The sequence below is a fragment of the Hyaena hyaena genome, unplaced genomic scaffold, assembly GCF_003009895.1.
Source record: "Hyaena hyaena isolate Hyena2069 unplaced genomic scaffold, ASM300989v1 scaffold_179, whole genome shotgun sequence".
In the NCBI taxonomy this organism is placed as follows: domain Eukaryota; kingdom Metazoa; phylum Chordata; class Mammalia; order Carnivora; family Hyaenidae; genus Hyaena; species Hyaena hyaena.
In genome coordinates this window covers 2,403,208-2,426,406 of record NW_024080812.1, presented here as the reverse complement: position 1 = coordinate 2,426,406, position 23,199 = coordinate 2,403,208, and the positions used below count along the sequence as shown (strand labels likewise).

At 37.3% G+C, this 23,199-nt stretch overlaps 1 protein-coding gene across 8 annotated transcripts in view; it reads left to right on the top strand.

Moving 5' to 3' along the window:
- Window positions 1-22,275, top strand: part of FAM71D (family with sequence similarity 71 member D) — a 35,519-nt gene extending 13,244 nt beyond the window's left edge. For 2 of the 8 annotated variants that reach the window (XR_005529950.1, XR_005529948.1), the window contains exons 3-9: window positions 352-514; window positions 3,673-3,872; window positions 4,789-5,323; window positions 8,448-8,695; window positions 16,738-16,766; window positions 19,281-20,440; window positions 22,144-22,275. Coding sequence is in view for 2 of the 8 variants with exons in the window: in XM_039240722.1 (XP_039096653.1) it covers window positions 356-514; window positions 3,673-3,872; window positions 4,789-5,323; window positions 8,448-8,695; window positions 16,738-16,766; window positions 22,144-22,166 (1,194 nt within the window). In the remaining 6 variants the exon portion in view is untranslated. Of the gene's footprint in view, window positions 1-351; window positions 515-3,539; window positions 3,609-3,672; window positions 3,873-4,788; window positions 5,324-8,447; window positions 8,696-16,737; window positions 16,767-19,280; window positions 20,441-22,143 lie in introns of those variants that run through there. The other 6 variants (XR_005529949.1, XR_005529951.1, XR_005529953.1 and 3 more) reach the window with 6 other exon arrangements.
- Window positions 22,276-23,199: the final 924 nt, after the last annotated feature.

Sequence of the window (23,199 nt, the reverse complement as noted above, 5' to 3'; positions counted from 1 at the left end):
GCATGTATATCAAGGCCTCCTAGAGAGTTTCCTTCCCTTTCCTAACTGCCCTAGTAAATTAGTGTTGCCAGCCCCATGCTCCAGGCATTTTCTGTTCCATGGATCTTTTCTAGAGTCTTGGGAACTCTAATCATCCAGTATCCTTTTCTTTTTTTTAAGTTGCTTATTCTTCCTATAGAGTGTAAGCTGTATGGGGACAGGGATCTTATCAGCCCTGTTCAGATGTATCACCAATGCCCAATGCAGTGCCTGGCATATCATAGATGTTGATAACATTTGTTTAACTCCTTCATGCTAAATTTTCTGTATCTGTTCACTGTATTCCCATCCCCTGGAATGTTTGTGTGTAAGCACCATGAAGAGGAACAATAGGAACTCTACCACAAGGAGCAGTGAGCAAGATGCCTTCTCCGTCCTACCCTCCCAAGATACAGGAGATCTTCAAAATATGTTGGATGGAGGAGAGTATGCCCCTTTTGTATCTCCTCCCATATTAGAGAGCAACTTTATCCAGGTAAATCATATTTGATCCCTGAACTAAGTTCCATAACTTCAGTAATTAATTTTTGCAAAGAAACTAAATATATTGGGAGGAGAATTATTTTAAATATGATAATGGAATGTATGAGACAATTAAAGGGAATAGTTTCGGAACTTTAACCCACCTAAAATAATTATAATGTGGATGAGCACTGCATGTTATATGTAAACCAACTTGACAATAAACTACTTAAGGAAAAAAGTAAAAAATAAAATAATTATAATGTTAAAGGAAAATTCACTTCAATTTTCCCCAGCAAACTCTCACCTAGGAATTCTGTTCTAACTCTACCATAAATGTCATTCTATCATAATCTTCCCAAAATGACATAAAGAGATTACAATGAATTCAAAACATCCCACACAGGAAAGCATTCAGATAGCTCTTTTCATAGATTTAGAAGACATTTTAAAGAGTAAAATCTTTAAATTTTACTTTAAATTCATTAAAATGAATTTTCATTGGGATGAGCACTGGGTGTTGTATGTAAGCAATGAACCACAGGAATCTACCCCCAAAACCAAGAGCACATTGTACACACTGTATGTTAGCCAATTTGACAATAAATCATATTTTAAAAAATAAATTTTGGCTCTTAGTTCTGAAAGTAAAAGAAAATCATTAAATTGTTAGGGAGAAGAGTTTTCTTCTCATAAAAATGTGCCTACATTGTGAGTGGAATTACAATTTGAGAGCAGTTCTTACTTTCCTCTAAGCATTTGGCATTAAAATACTCAGACAAAGAAATAGGGAAGTGAGTTCAGTGTTATGGGCTATACCCCTAAAGTCCACAGAAATACCACGATAAAGGCTGACACAAAACACACCCATTCAAGCAGCTCCTCAGCTGATTCCACAGAGAGGAAACAGGGAAGACAATAGACACATCATCTTCCATAAATGTGTTCTCTTCCCTGATACTTCACCTCCAGAACAAGCATTGGGCAAGAGGTGACTCCTCAAAGAACACTAATGTTTAAGTAACACCCTGAACACATGTGATAAGTCATTGCCATCTATATGCTTCTTTCCTATTAATAATCTTATTTTTCACACTTCTTCCTGCACCCTTTTCTAATAACCTTTTGCAAGCTGTAATGAACACTGGGCTGGGGGAGGGGGTAGTTACCATGCTGTAGACCAGACAGACATGCCCCATATCATAACTGAATAAATTATTCCCTTCAACGTACACAATCTCTCATGGTTAGTATGTCTTCAGCAGCAAGTTGCCACAGTTCATGACTCAAGTTTAAACAAATAAGAACAATGATTTCAAAATTAAAGAGTATATACAGCTCACCTGCAGGGAGTCATTGAGGACCCGGGTCCTCTCCTTTTACTCTCTCAGCCTCAAGTTGGCTCCCCCCAGGACATGACATGCAAACAGGATGGTGACAGCTGCCAGAGACAGATGAGATGCTCTCATCCCCATAGCTTTCTGTGAGGGTTGAGAAACTGTTCCCAGAGCCACCAGGAGGCCCCCACTGTGTCTCATTGGCCAGGTGGGGGTCACATGCCCCTGATGAAAGCAAGCATCGGCAAGGGGATGAAATCACCATGACCAGTTTAGGTTCATCAGTGTTTAACCCCTGAGCTGGAGCACCATCCCTGAGGGGCAGATACTGGATGAATTCTGGATTCTGTTAGTCAGGCATGGCTTTGTGGTCCATAGCGTGGGCTATAACCTTTTTCTATGTATATCTGTTTTTAAGTGATTTAAAAAAATTTTTTTAATATTTATTTACTTTTCAGAGAGAGAGAAAGAGACATACCATGAGCAGAGGAGAGGCAGAGAGAGAGGGAAACACAGAATCCAAAGCAGGCTCCAGGCTCTGAGCTGTCAGCACAGAGCCTGATGCTGGGCTCGAACTCATGAATGGTGAGATCATGACCTGAGCCAAAGTTGGACACTTAACTGACTGAGCCATCCAAGTGCCCCTTAAGTGGTTATTTTTTGTTGTTGTTGTTTGTTTGTTTGAGAACATACAGCTGAGAAACTAAGTATTGCCCCTCTTTGCCTTCCTTCACATCCTTGTCTAACCACTTTCCAGTCTTCTCTTCTTCCAACTGACAGAGATTTTTACTGGCCAATATTCTTTGACTTTGGGATTCTTGCGCATGCTCTTCCTCTCCCTAGAAAGCTCTCCTGCCACCCAGCCGATTTATCTCACATTGTTCAGGTCTCAGCTAGAGGTCTTTCCTCTCGGAGATTTCTCTGACCCTATGTCCAGGGTGTGCTGGAGCAGCTAAGTGTTCAGGAAGTTTGCAAGTCTACTGTTTAACATAGCCATTATTAAAAATTTGATTGTATAAACTCATATACTCAAACCTCATCATTCCTATTATTTTACTACATTTTACTATTTATGTTCTTGAGGTTATGGATATAAGAGTTTGGCAAAAGTCAATGAAGACTTCTGTGAGGGGTGCCTGGGTGGCTCAGTTGGTTAAGCATCCAACTTTGGCTCCTGTCATGATCTTGCGGTTCATGGGTTCGAGCCCCGCATTGGGCTCTGAGATGACAGCCAGCTCAGAGCCCAGAGCCTGTTTCAGATTCTGTGTCTCCCTCTCTCTCTGAACCTCCCCTGCTCACGCTGTCTCTGTCTCTCTCTCAGAAATAAATATAACATTAAAAAAAAAAAAAAGACTTCTGTGAGAATCAACTGACTATATTGAATTTAAAATGAAGAAAATTTTAAATATCATTTTTTGTAAATTGTGTGCTATTCATCTTTTATAGCAGTAAAATATATAATAATTGTATGCATATCTTCCAAGAGATAGCTGTTACACATTTACCAGCACACCACTGTCTATATCCCTTCTTAAATCAAGTTTCCTGCTACATGCTTCACAGAACAGCACCCTGACCTTGTGTTTGGGAATACTTCTTGCAATAATAATTAGTGACATGTTTGTTTAATGTTCACCTTCCCTGACAGAACCCCCATGGCCCAGGGAATGTGTCCATCCATTCACTGTGATATTTCTAAGAATTCACATCAACAAGTGATTGAACAAATGCATCATGGTTCATTTCTCCTTTACTTTCTGCACTGCTCAGGTAAGCAAGGTTGTTGGGGCCATACACTTTATCAGAAAACTCCTCTTCTTGTTCTCTACCTTAGGTTAATAGGAAAGGTGAATCCATTTACCTTCACAACCGAGCCAACTGGGTGACTGTAGGCATCTGCTCTTCCAGTAACACCCACAAGACCCCCAATGTGATGCTTCTGGCTCATCTGACACCTGAAGCCCAGAAAGATACGGAACCCCTATTTCAAAGACTCCTGAGATCTCCTTCTCCAGAGAACCTGGTGCTTACCAGGTGAGTTACAAAGGGAAGAGCTTAAGGATCTCTCAGAAAACATGCTTTACCCCTGAGAAGCTGAAAATAAAAACACCAATGACATTTGCTCCAAGGGAGCATCTCACTTGCACTCTGCTATAAGTGATAAAAAGTAATGTCCTTGAAGTCTGGGAAAATAGCTTATGACAAGCTGGCAGTCAGGTAGTTAATTTTTAAAAATTAAACTTAAGTAATGGGAACTGAAGATTCATAATAAACTGCTTCTCTAGGGCATGCCCTTCTTTCTCCAGCATCTCAGCCTCCATCAGAATTAGCTCTGGTCTTGGCGCACCTGTGTGGCTCAGTGAGTTGAGCGTCCAACTTCAGCTCAGGTCATGAGCTTGCAATTCATGGGTTCCAGCCCCACGTCGGGCTTGCGCTGTGCAGAGCTTTGGATCCTCTGCCCCCTCTCTCTCTGCCCTCCCCCAACTTGCACTCTCCCAAAAATAAATAAATAATTTTTTTAAAATAAGAAATAACTCTAGTCTTCTGTCAAGCCACTAACTTGCTCTATGACCTAGAACAATCACTCAACTTCTCTCTCAGCTTTGCAGGATTAACTAAGTGGGACAACTTCTCAAGATAAATAGTTGATACTCTGATTTTTTAAGCTCATCAGAGTCTTAGGAGTATGCTTTGAGTGAGATGGCCCTCAGGGCTGGTTAAATGTACTAAAAGTCAAAGTTTTGAGACTTAAAAGCTAAGGACCAGACCTGGGAACATAGTGGCCATAAGAAAGTACCGCTCAACCTCAGGCCTGCCCCTACCCAGACCTTCTGGGAGGCAAGCCAGTTGCCCTGAATCTCACTCTGGAGACTGCTATGCAGAATAAAAGGAAAGGCCTTTTGACAGGTCTCCAGTCAGGCCTCCAGATGATGTTTGTGTTTGTCTGCAGGTTTCTCCCTCTGCAGTTTGTGACTCTCTCTGTGCACGATGCTGAGAATATGCGCCTCAAAATAAAGCTGGTCAGTGGTCGAGCCTACTACCTGCAGCTCTGTGCCCCTGCATCTAAAGAGGACACCCTATTTTGTCAATGGGTGGAACTCATCTCCCTCTTGAATCAGGAGAAAGCCAAAGCTTCCAAACTGTCGGAAGTCTCAAGCCTCTCAGAAATCACCAATAGCACAGATATCACAGGTTCAGTGGACATCATGGATATTGCAGCATTCGCAGCCGTACAGACCCCACACATGGACAAGTGTTCAGACCCTGTACATGCCGTGGAAAGCATTGATTTCTCAGAATTCACAGATGTCACCGATGTCACCGATGTCACAGATGTTCCAGAAAATGAGATCACAGAGGCCCCAGATATAAAAATTGTCACAGAAGTTACAGAAGTCACAGATGTCTGTGATGTCCCAAACTACTCGGAAGTTACAGTGGTGTTTGAAAATGATGACATACTAAGGGCCAGCCAAGAGGAAAAGGTATGTGACATGGAAGACTCATTCTTTAATAGTTAAGAACAGGAAGGATAATCAAGATCACTCTTCTTGGTTAGCTCCTTGACATTGATTATCAAAATACTGTGAAATGTGCTTTGAGTAATTTTAATAATGAGATAGTATCCCTGAGCCCTGGTACAAAGGAGTTATAAGCTATATCCTGAAAGAGGCAGTGACCATGCTTACCATCAAATTTAACCCAGTATCAGAAAGCTGTGGTGGGATGGAAAGAACTTGGGGACCAGGGTCAGAAGACCTGGGTTAGAATCTTGCCCTGTTGTGTATCTGTTTGACCAAGCCGCTGAAGCTGCATTAGCCTCAGTTTCCTCATCTCTAGAGTAGTAATGCTGATATCATGTAAGGGCTATTTTAAAGTTGAAATGTATATAAAAGTATGCACTACATTGAAGGATGGGGGGAAATTTCAATGGGTAAAAGTGAAGGTGGAAATAGAAAATAAATTACCAAAAGAATTTAGTTGTTTCAGAAAAAGACAGAAAGTGAAAAAACACAGAGCCATATCCAAGAACAGTTAGTTCAGTTTGGCAGGAGCATAATACATATGGAAAATATTGGTATATAGGCTTTGAAAGTTGTCTGTAAACCTTGAATGCCAAATTAAGAAGTGTGGACTTCGCTCTTTGGGCAAACTTTAACCATAAAAGCCATTCATGTGAGGGAGTGAAGGAGTTGAGTTTGTAGAAAGGTTAAACTGACGGTAACATGGGTTGTAGATAAAGAGATAAGCTTGAGGACTACTGTTGGAAAATCTCCATGCGGCCCATGAGAGAAAAGTCATAAAGGGCAAGGATAGACATTTTACAGAAGAAGAAACTGCCAATAAATATCGTGGAGAAAATTTAATCTCACTAGTAACCAAAGGAATGCAAACTTAGGGAAAGAAATAACCTATAAAACTGTTACTTAAAAGAATAAAAATAGGGATGCCTGGGTGGCTCAGTCGGTTAAGCGTCCCACTTCAGCTCAGGTCGAGCCCTGTGTCAGATTTTGTGATGACAGCTTGGACCCTGGAGCCTGCTTTGATTCTGTGTCTCCCTTTCTTTCTGTCCGCCCCCCCATTCACACTCTGTTTCTCTCTCAAAAAGAAATAAGGATTTAAAAAAATTTTTTTAAAGAATAAAAATAGTCAATGTTAGTAAAGGTGTGGTCATCTTGGAATTCATATAGGTTCATGGTAGGGATGAGAACTGGCCCAAACTTTCTTGAAATCATTATGAATCAAGAACCTGGGTGCCTGGGTGGCTCAGTTGGTTAAGGATCCGACTTCGGCTCAGGTCATGATTTCATGGTTCGTGGGTTTGAGCCCCCTGTAGGGCTCTGTGCTGACAGCCAGCTCAGAGCCTGGAGCCTGTTTTGGATTCTGTATCTCCCTCTCTCTGTGACCCTCCCCTGCTCATGCTCACTCTCTCTCTCTCTCTCAGAAATAAATAAAAAACATTTTTAAAAAAAGAACCTAAAAATGTTTATACCCTTTGACTCAGTGACTCCATTTCTAGGAATCTTTCTTAAGGAATTAATCAGAAATAAGAATGGGGGTTTAGCTGTAAAGATACTAATTATACTACATCTATACCATGTTTGTAAAAATGAAATAATGAAAATCTGGAAGTAACCTAAATATCCACCTCAGGGAAATTGCTAAATTAATGTAAATCTACAAAGGACAGGTGCCTTATTTATTTTTTCAGGAGTGACCACAGTATCAGGCAAGACCATAGACAGTCAGTAAATATCTATTAAATGAATGACTACTCTGTAGTTATTAAAATTGATGGAAAATTTTTTCTTTACTTGCAGAAATTTTCAGATTGAGAAAAGTTGAGTAAAAAATGAGTATGATCCCTATTACATAAAAATACATTTAAATGCTCACAAACAATAGAAGGGGGAAAGTCATACTGTTAACAGCAGTTTATTTCTAGCTTCTGGGATTAATATTTTCCTCTTTACACTTTTCTGAATTTTCTGTTTCCTACAATAAAAATAATTTTTAATTCAAAAAAATTCGAGCAATTTTACACAATTTTTAATGACATGAGGAAAATGCTTTTAATAAAACACTAAGTGAACAATGTAAAATATAGAACTGAAAGGTTATCACATAGAAGACACAAACAAAATAAATAAATGGGCACAAAGACTGAATGACATGTGCCATAGGAGTAGTTATTTCTGGCCAGTGGCTTCAGGCAGGCAATAAGATTCTCCCTTTCACATTATATCTTCCAGGATTTTCTAAATATTCTGTAGTAAATATGTGTTACCAAAAAAAAATGCTTTAGAAAGAAGAGTATTGTATTAGATTCAAGGGAAGTGAAGAGAGATGATGGACTAGGTGGTGCTGATGGCAGGAGGAGTATGCAGGCATAAGGGATATCAAAGACACGGAGTCTTTAGGACCCGCTGACCAATTGCTCTGAGGCCTGAGACAGATTCTGAGGAAGACAGTGACTGGCAAGAAGAGGTGATGCATTAATAAAAACCAGCAAATGATGAGAGATTTTATAGTATTAGTTTTAGATATAGATTCTAAGTCTTTTGAAAAATAAACGCTTTTGTCTTATTGTGAACCTCCCAACTCATGTCACCTGTTAAATGCTCTTAAATTAAGAGCAACATCGGATTGGGGAGTAGGTGGCAAGGCATTTCTAGACAATCTGCCATACCCTGATAATTCAGAAAGAGGAAATGCCATAATTAAGTACTAATTTTCTCGGGGCACCTGGGTGGCTCAGTCGGTTAGGCTTCCGACTTTGGCTCAGGTCATGATCTCACAGTTCCCGAGTTCAAGCCCCGTGTTGGGCTCTGTGCTGACAGCTCAGAGCCTAGAGCTTGCTTCGGATTCTGTGTCTCCCTCTTTTTCTGCCCCTCCCCTGTTTGTATTCTTGTCTCTGTCTCTGTTGAAAATAAATAAAATCATTTTTATTTTTTATTTTACTTTTTTAAACATTTATTTATTTGTTATATATTATATATTATATTATTATTATTATTATTATTATTATTAGGTATTGCTCTGGAAATGATCTATTTCTGTGTGACGCCCTTCTGTTACCTGATTTGCTGCTGTTTATTATTTTCAAAGGAAAAAATGGAAAGCATTCTGAAGCCTGGGTGTCTACAAGATACAAAAATTAAGAATGAAATCAAAGAATCCTCAAAACATGTCACCATCTCAAATGTAACACTGACTTTCGAAGGTGAACGATGTTTTCGTACTACTTTGACTCCAGAAGAAAGTGACACAAATTCATTCAAAAGGATGAGCTTTAGAACGTCTGAAATAAGGACCACTGATTTTGAGAACACAGCTCTCAAGGCTGAGGAATCCAGGTATGTGAGGCAGGGAAATGCCAGGGATGCTAAGTCGTGAAGTAATGTAAGTAAGTGCATGCTTTAAAGTCCCTGCAACTCTGGCTCTTGTTACTGAAGACTCTCAGCTATAGAAACAATGTAATTGAATGATGCCATAGTCAACTCTCAGTTATCCATGTTTGGTTTAGGGGGTTCCTGGGTGGCTCAGTCAGTTAAGCATCTGACTTCAGCTCAGGTCATGATCACATGGTTCATGAGCTCAAGCCCCACCTTAGGCTCTGTGCTGACAGCTCAGAGCCTGAACCTGGCTTTGGATTCTCTGTCTCCCTTTCTCTCTGCCCCTCCCCTGCTCATACTCTGTCTCTCTCTCTCTCCCTCCCTCCCTCTTTCTCTCTCTCTCAAAATTAAGGAAACATTAAAAAACACTAAAAAAGTTATCCACATGCGGTTTAACCTTGTCTAATTTTTATTTCTCTATCAACTTCTCACACCCTTCAGTTCACATTTGAGCCTATATGGTATCAACTATGTGTGCTGAAGACTATGGGATAGAATCAGTGTCCATGGTTTGCAGTTAGAGAGACTATGGGAACTCTTTATACTTCTATTTTCTTCTCTATGTATTTCTCATGCCTTTCTACATTTCCAACTAATAAGTTAATAATCTGAAAAACATTTTTTCATAATTTTAATACTCAGTTGCAAGTTGAATGTGAGTGAGCACTGATGTATTATAAAGGTAAAAGTTAATCCAATCATTTCAGAGTAACAACTAAAAAGAAACCAGAGAAAAACTTAGAGGTCTAAATGCTTACAATAGCAAGACTGAAAATAGGGAACGTAATGAACTATTTCTAAATTCTTTTTGTTTGCTTGTTTTTATTTATTTTGAAAAAGAGACAGAAAGCAAGCAGGGGAGGGACAGAGAGAGGGAGAGAGAATGCTAAGCAGACTTAACACTGTCAGTGCAGAGCCTGATGTGGGGCTCAAACCCAAGAACTTGGAGATTATGACTTGAGCCGAAATCAAGAGCTGGACGTTCAACTGACTGAGCCACCCAGGTGCCCCTGTCCAAATTCTTTTTAAATAAAAAAGGAACAAGGAAAACCAAAAACAGACCAAAAAAAGAAATAAAAAAAAATTATAAGTAATGTGATGTGCTACAGAGTTTGGCTGGTTCTTCAAAAAGAATGACAAAACAGGCAAACCATTGGAAAACTTTATTTTTAATGATAAAATTAGAAATGTAAGAGGTCATCATCAACTAATAAGAGCAATAGTAAAATGCTATTGATACATATCATATACAGCTTTTCTTAAATAACTTTGAAACCCTAAATAAATAAATAACAAAAAATGCAAAGAGGCAAAGCTGGCACAGCCACAACTTGAGAACATAGAACAATGTCATCCAGGAGCTCCCAGGAAAGAGAAAAACATAGCTATGACTTTTCCTGGACAATGTTTTAGATACTCTAAGAATTAGCTCTAAATTATTTAATGTAAAATTCCCTTTTAAATATAGAAAAATTATGTTATGTTCTCCTACTTGTTTGAAGCAAATAATTTGTTTGGATTATAAAGACTGACAAGAAAGAAAATTTTAGATTAATCCCTACTTAAGACAATAAATGTTAAATTCATAGAATCTTAGCAGGCAAAATGTAGCAAGCTTAATATAAAATTAAGGAAAATCAATGTAAATTATTTAAAGGAAGAGCAGAAAACATCGTGGATACCTTGAATACATTTGAGAGACTGATATTCTTGATAAAGACCCACAAAATATAGAAGAGTTTTACTGTTGCACAGTAAAGAATAATTATTCCCAACCAGAGACAGCATTGTGGGGTTTTTAAATGTTAGTTTATTTTTTAGAGAGAGAGAAACTGAGTGTTAGTGGGGGAGGGGCAGAGAAAGAGAGGGAGACAGAATCTGAAGCAGACTCCAGGCTCTGAGCTGTCAGCACAGAGTGGGGCTCAAACTCACAAAATGCAAGATCATGACCTGAGCTGAAGTCAAACACTTAACTGACTGAGCCCCCCAGGTGCCCCAAGAAATTTAATGAAGAAATTGTTTTTAATGAAGAAATTCCAGAAGTGTTCTACTTAAACTTAGAATAAATTGAGGATGTTCCTTATTAGCATTTCTATGTAATATAATTTAAGGGAGTCTAGCAATTGCAGTAGGACCAAGAAATATGGTGAATAAACATGAGAGTTTTAAAAAATCACTCTTTGCAAATGGAAATTTATATTCAGAAAATTTGAGTCATCAAAAATATTAGTTTGTAAACAACTTTAGGACAATCACAGATTAAAACTCACAAAACATCATTTGTTTCATTATTTTAATTAACAAACCAAAAATACATTGACAAAAGAGAATGTATTTTTCAAAATCAGCAATAAAAATTAAATATTTAGTGAGAGTGATAAGAGACCTGTATACATGGAATTACAAAACTCTAGAGGCAGAAACCAAAGATACTTCAAAAAGGAAAAATAAGCTCTCATCTGGGTAGGTATACTTAAGAAAACAAAGATGACAAAACCTAAATTAATTTATAAATTTAATACAATACCAATTATCTCAATATGATATCTCATAGAAATTATAATATAAAAAGTTGTGGAAAATATAGGAGTAAGAATCTCAAGGAAACTTGGGGCTGGAATATATCTAGAGGGACTGACTCAGTTATATTAAAATCTTAAGCCATATTATAATTAAATAGCCATCAGAAAGTTTAGGATATAGACATTAAGACAGTAAAATTGATTCAAACTGATGGAGGTTCAAAAGAAACACACAAAAAAGTAAAACTCTACAAAATATCAAAGATTTATGCTGTACCACACAAAAAAATTTTCAGATAGGAAAACATTAAACATTTTTTAATGTTTATTTTTGAGAGAGAGAGAGAGAGTGTGTGTGTGTGTGAGCAAGAGAGGGGCAGAGAGAGACAGAGACACAGAATCTGAAACAGGATCCAGGTACTGTGCTGCCACCACAGAACCCAAAGTGGGGCTCGAACTCACGAACCATGAGATCATAACCTGAGCCAAAGTCATACGCTTAACCAACTGAGTCCCTCCAGATGCCCCAAAAGAGTAAAATATTTTAAAACTAAAATAAACTAGAAGAAAATGAAACAGTTGAATTGCCTAAAATGCATGAGAAACATCATTTCTTGTCCTTTGAAGCCAACAGAAGAAATTTTCAATGGCAAAGTTTGGTTCACTCAAAAATATTTACTGAGCATTTTCTCTGTGCTAGGAACTGGGGAGATACAACTGTGAATATAAGTTATAGGATGTTTCATTCTAGCAGACAATATAGATAATACACAAATAAAATACATTATGCAGGCTGGAATGTGCTGTGATAAAAGCAAAAATAGAGGGGCGCCTGGGTGGTTCAGTCAGGTTAAGCAGATGACTTGATCTCAGCTCAGGTCATAATCTTATGGTTTGTGAGATTAAGACCCTGCTTGGGATTCTCTCTCTCCCTCTCTCTCTCTGTTCCTCCCCCACTCACACTCTCTCTCATAATAAATAAACACTTTTTTAAAAAACAAAGAAAACCTGGATGGCTCAGTTGGTTGAGCTTCTGACTTGTGCTCAAGTCATAATCTCATGGTTGGTAAGTTTGAGCCCCTCATTTGTCTACTGCTGTCAGTGCCTAGCCCACTTTGGGTCCTTTGTCTCCCTCTCTCTCTGCCCCTATGCTGCTTGCATGCGTATGCGCTCCCGCTCTCTCTCAAAAATAAACATTAAAAAAAGCCTCAAAAATAAGCCAAAAAACAAAAATAGAGTAACAATAGAAGGCGATTTGAGGAGGAAGGATATTTTATAGTGGTCAGGCAAATTTCTCTGAGGAAGGGCAAATCTGAAGGCAGGTGGAGCTATAGAAAAATAGTTGATTTTTCTTTTCGAGTTCAGGTTGATTGATTACATAACAATTATAAATATCTGCCAAAAAATCGTTTTAATAAATACATAACAACACAATGGAAAACGAATAATAATAAATAATCAATAAAGGATTTACCTTTCATATATATAGGTAGCTGATGGAAATTTGTAAAGGATCCAATTAACAAATGGTTTAAAATTATGAATAGAAAATTGACTCCAGAAGACAAATAAACACTTAACAAGAGATCAATCTCCCTAATAATTAAAGAAATGCAAGTTAAGCAATTACCATTGGCTTTCGATTAGATGTTAACTATAATATTGATGGGGACCACCGTAAGTGGTGGGAACTTTCTACAGAGTGATTTGGCAATTCATGCTACAAATGATTATACACCTTGACTTAAAGGAACATGTGTCAAAGAAGTAATTCGAAACAGAAAATAACTTAATTGAACATACTGTTTTGTAATTAAAACCTGAAAGCAATCCAAACAACCCCTGGTGGAAGAATAGCTAACCAGAAAATAGTATGACAATTTAGTAAAACAGCAGACCCCCATTAGGAAAAGAATCAGAGAATTTCAATAAAAAGACCTATATGACTAGTAAGGAACTGCAAGTTGGAAGTGTAAAATCTGAAAAACGTATGTACAATGGTATTTTATTTCTACAAACAGGATGATAAGAAACCACAGTGTTTGGACATAATTGGTGATTAAAGGAATTAGTATGTGTTGTAGCTATTGATAGATGTTTCCATTAAACTTTTTTTGTACAATTAATTACATGTATAATTTAAAAATCAAAACTGATGCTAGGATGCATTAATTGGAGGACATAGCAGCTAGACAATGACCTTTGCAGTCAGATGACCCTGGGTTCAAATCCTACCTCCTCTATCTTGGGCAAGTTAAATTAGTTTTTTTCAGGTCTTAGCTTCCTCATTTGTAAAATGAAAATAACACTCACCATGTAGTTGTTACAGGGATTAAATAAGCTGATATTAAAAGTTTACAATGCCAAGCCTTTGGTAATTACTCCAAAAAAGAAAAAAAAAGAATAGATTAAAATAGGGAGGGGAGGGAGAGAGGGAGGAAGAGAGAAAGAGAGAGATGGAAGGAGGATTCAGATTCTAGATTAGACTAAACATAAATCTAACATAGTTTTGACTTGCATTGAATGTAGTAGAAAGAGGATTCTATACCTCTGAAGTAATCTTACTACTATATTACCCAAAAACTGAACCCAGAACACTGGGGGGAAAAAAAGCACAAAACTTAAATATTTTTAATGCAGGAAAGAAATCAAGGTAATTTAAACTGAGGAGGAAAATGGAAATAGGTGACAATTACCATCTTAAGTGCACAAGAAAGTCCAAATTTAAAGGCTAAATTTAAAAAGTGGATTTAAACTGAAAATATTTTTACTAAACAGTTTACAAAGAAGTTTCTTATATAGTAAAACAATATTGCAATCAGCCAATCTATAAAAAAGCATTAATGCATATCATTGATTAGATATTAATAAACAACAGAACTAATTTCTGAAGGTTGTAGAATCTTTCTCCTTGGAAACTTCTTAAAAACAAGCATCAGGCCATTTGTCCTGGAAAGAGTTCAGACATTCTTCTGCAAGGGCTCAAGACCTGTTTATTTTTCTTATGTAATTTTAATCTACTGCTAAAATGAATGACAGCATGGTAAAGTCAAATATAAGTAAGTCCTGAGGATTCCTTAAAGGAGTAGAATGGAATGTAAACAGTAAATGCACATGAGTGTGTTGCAGGGTTCTTAGGGTTCTTAGAACTAGAGCAATAAAAGTATGGAAAGAGCTCAGGACACATTAGATGCCTAGTAAAGGATCATTATTATCACTACTATTCATTTCCACTAGTGTAGATAACAGTGTTCAAAAAAGCACACCACCAAAAACCTTTACTCAAAAATATCTTAAGCAACTGAGGATTAAATTACTCAAAGCTGGCTTTCTTTTTAACCTTTTTTCCTGGCCAAAGAAGAATCAAGGAAAGCAAAGAAATAAGGGTGATCCTTAGGAGAATCACAAACCTTGAAATCATTGAGCTCTGTGCTGACAGTATGGAGACTGCTTGGGATTCTCTTGCTCTCCCTCTCCCTCTCTCTTTCTGCCCCTTCCCTACTCTCTCTCTCTCTTTCTCTCAAAATTTAAATAAATAAATAAATAAATAAGTAAATAAAAATATGAAAAAGTATAAGGATAACAAATTTCTAAGATGTAAAATGCTCTGTAGGTGCAAAGATTTGTTAGTCTAACTATTTCGATCACTATTATAAACAATGAGAAAATGAATCCCTATATAAATGGAAAAAATCATAGAATTTTAAAGATAAAAAGGATCTTGAAGGTAAACAAATCCCAAATTCTTCAAGGCTCTGCCCTTCAGTCTCTCAGCTTCCTATATTTGCTGTCTCTATTGGGGATAAAGAAAGAAAGCAAAACAAAGCAGAAAACAAATTTGGGTTCCAAGTAATCCTCTTAACCCCAGTTTAATCAAGTATGGATTCTTTTTTTATTGCCCATTTGCATCTGGAACATAAATACCAGCCAGAGCCTAATTTGAGAATGTTCATTATGAATGAAAGGTGTAATATCTCTAGAACAGAATGGAATTCAGTTTATTCCTGGGACATTTGTAGGAAATAGTCAGGACATATGAAAGTGATAAGTAAGTTCTGTCTAGTTTTCTTCTCGAAGACCATGGATTTCAGTGACATTTTATAACTCTGTATTTTAGTAAAGTGAAAAAGAATTAAATGATGACCTTGTTGAATATTTTGCCCTCAGATTTATTAGTTTCTAAAATGTTAACTAAGAAGTTTCAATCTAGATGAATGAAAGACTTTGGAGGCTTCTATATCACCTTAGGTCCTTTAGAAGTGAAGGATTTACTTTATAAAGCATTTCTATTCCTTCTCATATCTTGACAAAATTGACTCTTTCCTTTGTTCTAAAGAGGCTAATATCAGGCTTCATTTTAATTTGCACTTATTTTTTAAAGTACATTTACTTAGTATTTCTCAGTCTCTTAAAAACTTTCATCATTAAGCTCAACCTTCGTTTAAATCACCAGGCCTATTTGGTGAAGGCTACAGGAGAATTGATTTACAAATGTCTTAGAAAATCACTAATTTAAACTTTATTTCAGAAAGATCCATTGTAGACCTCCTACTGGATGTATTTGCTAGACCTCTTAAAATAGATCATAATTATGTCTTTACACATTTATCTGGAAAGCTATTATCTGAGGGTAATTATTCTTCCCAAATGCTTTCTTTTACTCAAACAGCAATGCTTCCAAAATATTTATTGAAAATGTAGCCACGAAACAAAGATTTGGTGAAAATTTATGTTTTAGCATGTTAATGAGGTTGAGAAAATAAGTATCTTGATTATTGTTATTAATTTTAAAAATTAGGAATGCAGAAAACTTCTTTGTCCAAAGACATCCAAAAGCTTAGTTATCCAAAGGCATTTCTGAAAGTGAAATGGTCTGAAAACCTTACAGCTAGTTTTCTATTTTATCCAGTAAACCAAGTAAACTAAACTAAGTACTAACTTAGGCAAATAGTTGAGTATGTCATTTGCCTGCAAGATTCCCAAGTCACCCCCATCAGGGCCATAGAGATTGTGATGAAGCCAGCAGAGGTGGGTACCTTCTAACCCAGGCATCCATCTATTCCAGAATTTCTCCCACGTCTCTATGACAGCCTATATTCCCAACACAACAGACTCTATGGAAGCCCCTGAGCAGCAGCAATTGACTTCTGTCTCAGCCCCAAGTGAGTTTTCCAACACTGTAGAGGCAGCAGGAAAGGGATGCCCCCAGCCTCACTGAGTGGCGATAGAATAAAAATAGATTGTGTGTTATTATATACTATTCACTCTTATGGCTCTTACAGGTTGGATAGCTTGCATGTTAGCAAAATTTTAGGTAATTTTACTCTAATGTATGTTATAATACCCTAGGCTTGCTACACATGTTTCATTACTACCTACAAAGCATTTAGCAATGGCCAGTTCTCTTCTACCTAGTAATTCTTTTCTAAATATTTGTGGTTACACTGGCAAATTTTTGAAATGTGCTGTTTATTTTTGCAGGAGCATGAGAACTGATTCAAGCACTTCAGGTATAGAACAAATTCCACTACATTTCTTTGTGATCTCTGGTATCCCGTAGTCAACCCTGGGTCCTGGAACAAAGCAGTTATGAGCAAAGGAATCCAGTTAGATGTTCTGATGTGTTCCCTTTGCTCCATTCTGAGAGTCCCACCATGCAGGAACTCTTCCTCAAAGCCTCTCCTCATGCCATCTTGCAAGTGATAGGCGTCACTGCACTTCTTCTGTGCTGGTGAAGTTGGCTCCCCAGTTCCCTGAATCCAGCTCACTGGGCATGAACCACTCCCAGGCCAGCTCAGCAGGCAGAACCCAAACAATAGGGCCTTTTATCCTTGCTGATTTGGAAGGGAAATGGTCTACAACTAAATTTCTTGGTAAATCTACAACTGTATAGCTGTTCCTTTCTTCTTACCTGCATCTTGGGCCTCTGCTTTGCTGTCGGGTGATACTATTTAATGTTTTATTCAGGAGCTGTTTCTTTACCTGTTCTCATGTCTCAGGATCTTTTAACTTCTTAGCAAAAAGTTTTTAACATGGGGGTTGTCAATGGGCACCAGTGGAGATCTGTCCCTTTGCTTGCTGCTGACCTACTTCTAAGTTACTGTCTAAGATGAGGGGTGGAAAGGCCTCAGCTTCAGTCATGCACATAAAAGAACATCATGGAGAGAAAGCTTATGTGGAGAACAAAAAATACTTCTGCTTTAAAATCCAGACCCTGTGAAGGCATTCTTAGTCACATTTGCATGAGTCCTACAAAGAAAAGCAAACAATTAGAGGATAGGTGTTTATATAAATCGGATTTTTGTCTGCAGACCTTCCCACTGGGCTTTGGTGTCCAAAAGTACCAGATGAACTTCACTGAGATGTGGTTTTACCTGTATTCCAATCTACAGTATTGAACCTGAAAACATTGTAGGGAAATGCCATTGTAGTTTATAAGAAAAATGCAAAATGAAATATATAGAATTTTCACCTACCAATTTTTACCCCAAATTCTATTTCAAAAAGAATCACAGTAAATTTATAGAAATTCTAGAGATGTCCAATGGGCAGATATTTTTGTCTTACTTTCTAAAAGCAAGGATAAATCTTCCAGCAGCCTTATCACTGATAATTAGTATGTTAGCATCTGGTTAGCACATAATTAGTACAATCACATATAACATACATTCTGAAGCACTAATTATTTAAGCCTTGAGAATTTTAAATTAATGTAGGGTATTGATACGTTTATTTTCATTCTTTTTGTGACTGATCCTTTCACCTGTCTTCTGGCACAAACTCAGTTTTGTTGAACTGAAGAAGCATTTCATCCTTATCTATTATATATGAGGCACCATGATAGACTCCGAGAGAGATTAAGAATAGGTAATAGGACATCACCTGGCCTCAAGACACGGGCACAAATAACATAGGTGCTTTCAGAGGAAATGTTATAGGTGCTTTCAGAGAAAAGTGGAGAATATAGTTTTACCTCAAAAGAGAAAATCGTGAAAGAGTCTATGAAGGAAGCAGTCTTTGACTTAGGAAAGGGGAAATAAGAATATCCTGGATACAGGGTACAGTGAGAGTGAAATTAAAGAATGAGACAGTGTTGGGCAAATTCAATTTAGGAATAGTAAGTGATGCAGCTGGAAAGCAAAGCAGGATCCAGATTATGGAAGTCTTGGGCCATCTAAGGAGTCTGGATAGTACAGTTTGGCAGGTAAGGAAGAGCCACTGAAAGAAATAATGAAATGAGTGTTACATTTTAGGATGATTACTCTGACTGCAATCTCTCTTAGAGAGATTCCTGGCTACGGGTAGGAAGTCATTATAAGGTCTAGGGTGAAATGTGCCAAAGTCTTGAACCTAGGGGGGAAAAAGGCAGTCAGATGGAAACAAGGATGTGAATATGCAGTTAACAAGATTTATTGACTGACTACCTATGGGAACAAGAGGAAAAAAAAAAAACTGAGGATGACAGAGTTTGGGAGACAACTTAACTAAGTAGTAATGAGTCCATGAAACAAGCTGGGAAAATGAATTAGAGGAAATCTGAAAGAAATGATGAAGAAACCAGCTATTAAATACCACACCTAGAATCAAAAGCACTAGGTTTGAGTTCTAACTGCACTTCCTCTTTTCCACGGATGTGTCATTTAATGTCTCTAAACCTCAAGCTTCTTCAAATATCAAATACATGTGCATATGGGTGAGGAATTGAAAAGGGAATGGAAAACTGTCTCAAGACCCTTTCAGCTGTTATGATTTCATAAGCTGACATGTTTGTGGTCCTGGTGGCCCATCTCTGTAAATTTAGCAGGCAGCTTAAAATGGGGCTCTTAGAATCAGGAGCTAAGCAAAGGTATAACAAACATGAAGTGAAGTTTGTTACTCTCAGCTTGTTCAATCAGAAGCGTGGTACAATATACAACTTTGGCTTGCAGTTTTCACGAAGTGTTAATTATTTTCCCTGGTTTCTTTTTTTCACTTTCTCATTCTTTCCACTTTTCTCTCCTGCCTTCCCATTTTTCCTTACTTAGGCTTACATAGTTTTTTTATTTTCCCGCTGATTAGCATGTCTTTCCCCCTTTTTACAGCCCTCTGAATCACTTGTTTTTCCCCTTTCATACTCTCTTACTCACATTTAACACTATTTACCCCAAGAAGAGGAAGGATTAGTAGAATCTTAATCCTTTGTCCCATTGAATTTAGACTAAATGTAGATTAAAAATGAATCTGTGAATCTGATTTCTATTCTAAGCAGTAGCCAGAGGAGTAACTGCTCCCCTTTGCAATAAAACAAAACCCTAGTCCTATTAATCTGGTCAGATTCACATTCACCCAACCCAGGCAATGCTACCTGAGGACCATGGTTTCTTACTCATGGTCAAACCTCTCAGCAGTTTGTTAGAAGGACACTTTTTCTCCTTTCTGAGTAAGATTTTGGGTAAAGGGGACTCCAAATGTACTGTTTTTATGAAAAAGTTGCAAAAAAGAGTCCAGGCTAACACAGTCTTTCAAGATCTGGGTCCATCTGTCCCTTTTCTTAAGCTTTAATTTCTTACCTATCTAGGTTTTTCTTGCCTTAGCTCTGCTGATCTCTTTACAGTGAGCCCAAACTTAGGCTTATCTATGATCCTACGGAATTTCCCAAGATGGAAAGCAATTAGACGAAGGATAGAGATCCAAGAAATAGAGAGGGTAAAACTGTTTACCAAACACCGGGAATGTCCTCCCCATTTATATCCATCTTTCTTTTCCACTTTCCTCTTAACTATTGTAAATTTTAAATTCCTTGCAGTCCTAAGCAGCTAGGTTCATTCTGTTTATGAAACCCAGTCTGAAAAGAGAAAGGATGAGAGGACCCTAACAAGGAAACTGTGAAATTTAACAATGGGCTCCACTGGAAAGAATAAGGAACATTTTTAAATTTAAGACCCAATTAAGTTCTCTCTCCTGTGCCTTTTTACTCTCTTGCTTTTACTCTCTTCATTTCCCCTCTCTCTAATGATCTTTATTCCACTTTCCTCACTATTTTTCTTTTAACCCTCTGGCTCCCTCCTCTCATGTCAAATCTTTTGCTTCCTTCAAACTTGTGCCTCATCTGTCTTTCCCTTTCTCAGGGGAATGGATATGAGGAAAGGAAAGTAAAACAGAAAAAGAAAAGGCCAATGGAAAAAACATGTAAGACAATCTAAAGGTAATTTTTTACAATTATAAGTTGCTATAGATAATAAAGGACAGATGACTCACAAAAAAGTTGTCAATAAATTGAATCTTTTGACATTGAATCTTTGCTTCTATTGTAGTAACAATAGAGGTGGAACGGAATGTTCAGGGTTATTGTAGTTTCTGCTCTAGAATCCTTCAAGTGTGAAAATGTAATGTCAGCACAGGGATTAAGGGAATTTCAGGTGAGGCACTGGAAGAATATTGCTACTGCTTTTACAAATGTTTTCATCATTCTCATTCTTACTCTTCCTCTTTGTTCCCTCCTCATACTCTTTTCCAACCTTGGCAGGAACCATGTGGCCATATCTCATCTGGGCTCTGATGTTGGAATTGAGGTGCCCACCCTTCTTTCCACTCTTCTGTGTCACTCTGCCACCATAGTCAGCTTAGCACTTGGGCACTTATTAACAGGAACTCACCCAGATGCACACCATGGGCCAGAGGTAATGCACCAGAGGAAAACAGTGTGGCCAAAAAAGAGGAAAATCCCATGCACAATAACCCCCTGGCCTCTCTGCACACTCCTTCATCTAGGCCTATTCTTTTGTCATTTCTTTCCTCCTATTTTCTTTCCTCTTAATATTGCTCTATGGTGGTGGTGGACAGTGAAGGAGGCACTCAGGGTGGATGTGTGCTGGTACCTAGGGAGGGTCCCAACCCTGGTCATTTCTCAATATATTACAGAATTTAGAGAGAGAAATTCATTTAAAGATAACTCAAAATTCTACAATGATTCCATCCTTTGAAATATTTTATAACGATGAAATTTCAGATATCAGGGTCTTATCAAGAGCAATCTGTAAATGCAAAGAATAGCAAATATAATAATATACATACCATATTTAAATCTTGGCTTCCAAAATTTAAAGTGGCTCTCAGATATTTAAATTGTGAATTGCTGATATATAAGAAAAAGTAAATGATGTAAAAGAATTGTTTTAATGTTTTTATTTATTTTTGAGAGACAGAGAGAGACAAAGCAGGAGCGGGAGGGGCAGAAAGAGAATCTGAACCAGGCTCCAGACTCTGAACTGTCAGCACAGAGTACTTGTGGGGTGCAAACTCATGAACTGTGAGATCATGATCTGAGGCAAAGTCAGATGCTTAACCAACTGAGCCACCCTGGTGCCCCTAGTTGATTATTTTCAATGGTGAAAAATTTTTGGTAATAATAAAGACTTCATATTATCACAACTGAAAAAATATGAAAGTTGGCCCCTTATTTATAATGAGTATATGTATATGTAAATGTATACATATGACTTATTTTAGGACTCAGACTAGGACAGATCGAGGACTTGGAAATAATTCAGCGGCACATCTATAAATTTTAAAGACTAAAAGCCCATAATCTTAACCTTGGCATCTTGATGTATTAGGTTTTTACATGGGTAGAAATAGCCTTTAAAAACAAAAATTTTAAGAAAGTAAGAGGTTTCTTTAACATCACTTCAACCTCTAGATTTAAATAATGAGCACTTATGTGTCCAAAGAATCTTTACTGTTAGCTTAAGAAGAGAAGCTATATTAAAAATGCAATTTTACTTTTTCAATCGCTTATTCTACTCATATTTAGTTTTTTAATGTTTTATACTTAACAGTAATAACTTCTAAAATATTCTGTGTTTTAGGCCTTTGAATTGAACTGACTTTTCCATCTTTTTTTGTCAGATAAATACAAACTACTAAACTAAAAAACAAGCACAGCTCAAGAAATAACAGCCAACAGAAGAGAAAAACAAAGCAGTGTCTTCTATGTGGCAGAAATAAAGGCTACTACTAATCAATCATTAAGTATTTAAATCCATGCCAATCTAATTTCTTATATCTTGATTATTATAATTGTGGATATCAGTTTTAAAGGAAAGTAGAGCAATACACAGAACTATTAAGGTTTTCAATTTATAAACTCAATTTTTTATCTCTAGGGCTTCTTTTCTTTGGAGTCGTTGGATAAATTTGTTATACTCTTTAGTTTTACTTTTCTCACTTGGACATTAGCTCAACTCTGTGTTGTTTCTAACATTAAGCACTATGAGGTCCTTGAAGGGGGGACTACGTTCTTTTAGTCTTTGTGTTCTAAGTGTTGAGCACATGGCCTGAGAGACAGTATTTGCTGAATCAGTGAAAGCCACTTCTAAGCAGGTTTTTTAAAACCCCTATACTTTTAAAAAATGTTTATTTTGAGAGAAAGAGAGAGAGCACATGCACGAACAGGGGAGGGGTACAGAGAGAAAGAGAGAGAAAAAGAGAATCCCAAGCAGGCTCCAAGCTATCAGCACAGAGCCCAATGTGGGGCTCAGTCCCATGAGTCATGAGATCATGACCTAAGGTCAAATCAAGAGCTAGACACTTAACTGGTGGAGTCACGCAGGTGCCCCTAAAACTCCTATACTTTTAAATATAGCAAAAGAACTACAGACAGTCCCTATCCAAAGAATAGTTTGGATTTTTAAAAACCACCACTTACTCCTTTTCAAAAAGCTGCCAGTTATTCTACAATGAGCTTTGCATGCCTTCTCAATCTTCATGACAATCTGAAGGGGGTATTACTACTTTCCTCTTTTACAGATAGATGGTGAAAGTGGAGCTTACACAAGTTAAGTTACTTGTTCAAAGTCATGTAGCTAGGGAAAAAAGATATATACATAAAAGATGTCTCTCTATCTCTCTGTCTCAAATTGCACACAAATTGTACTGGTATTTTTACTGTGTCCTGAGTTGCAA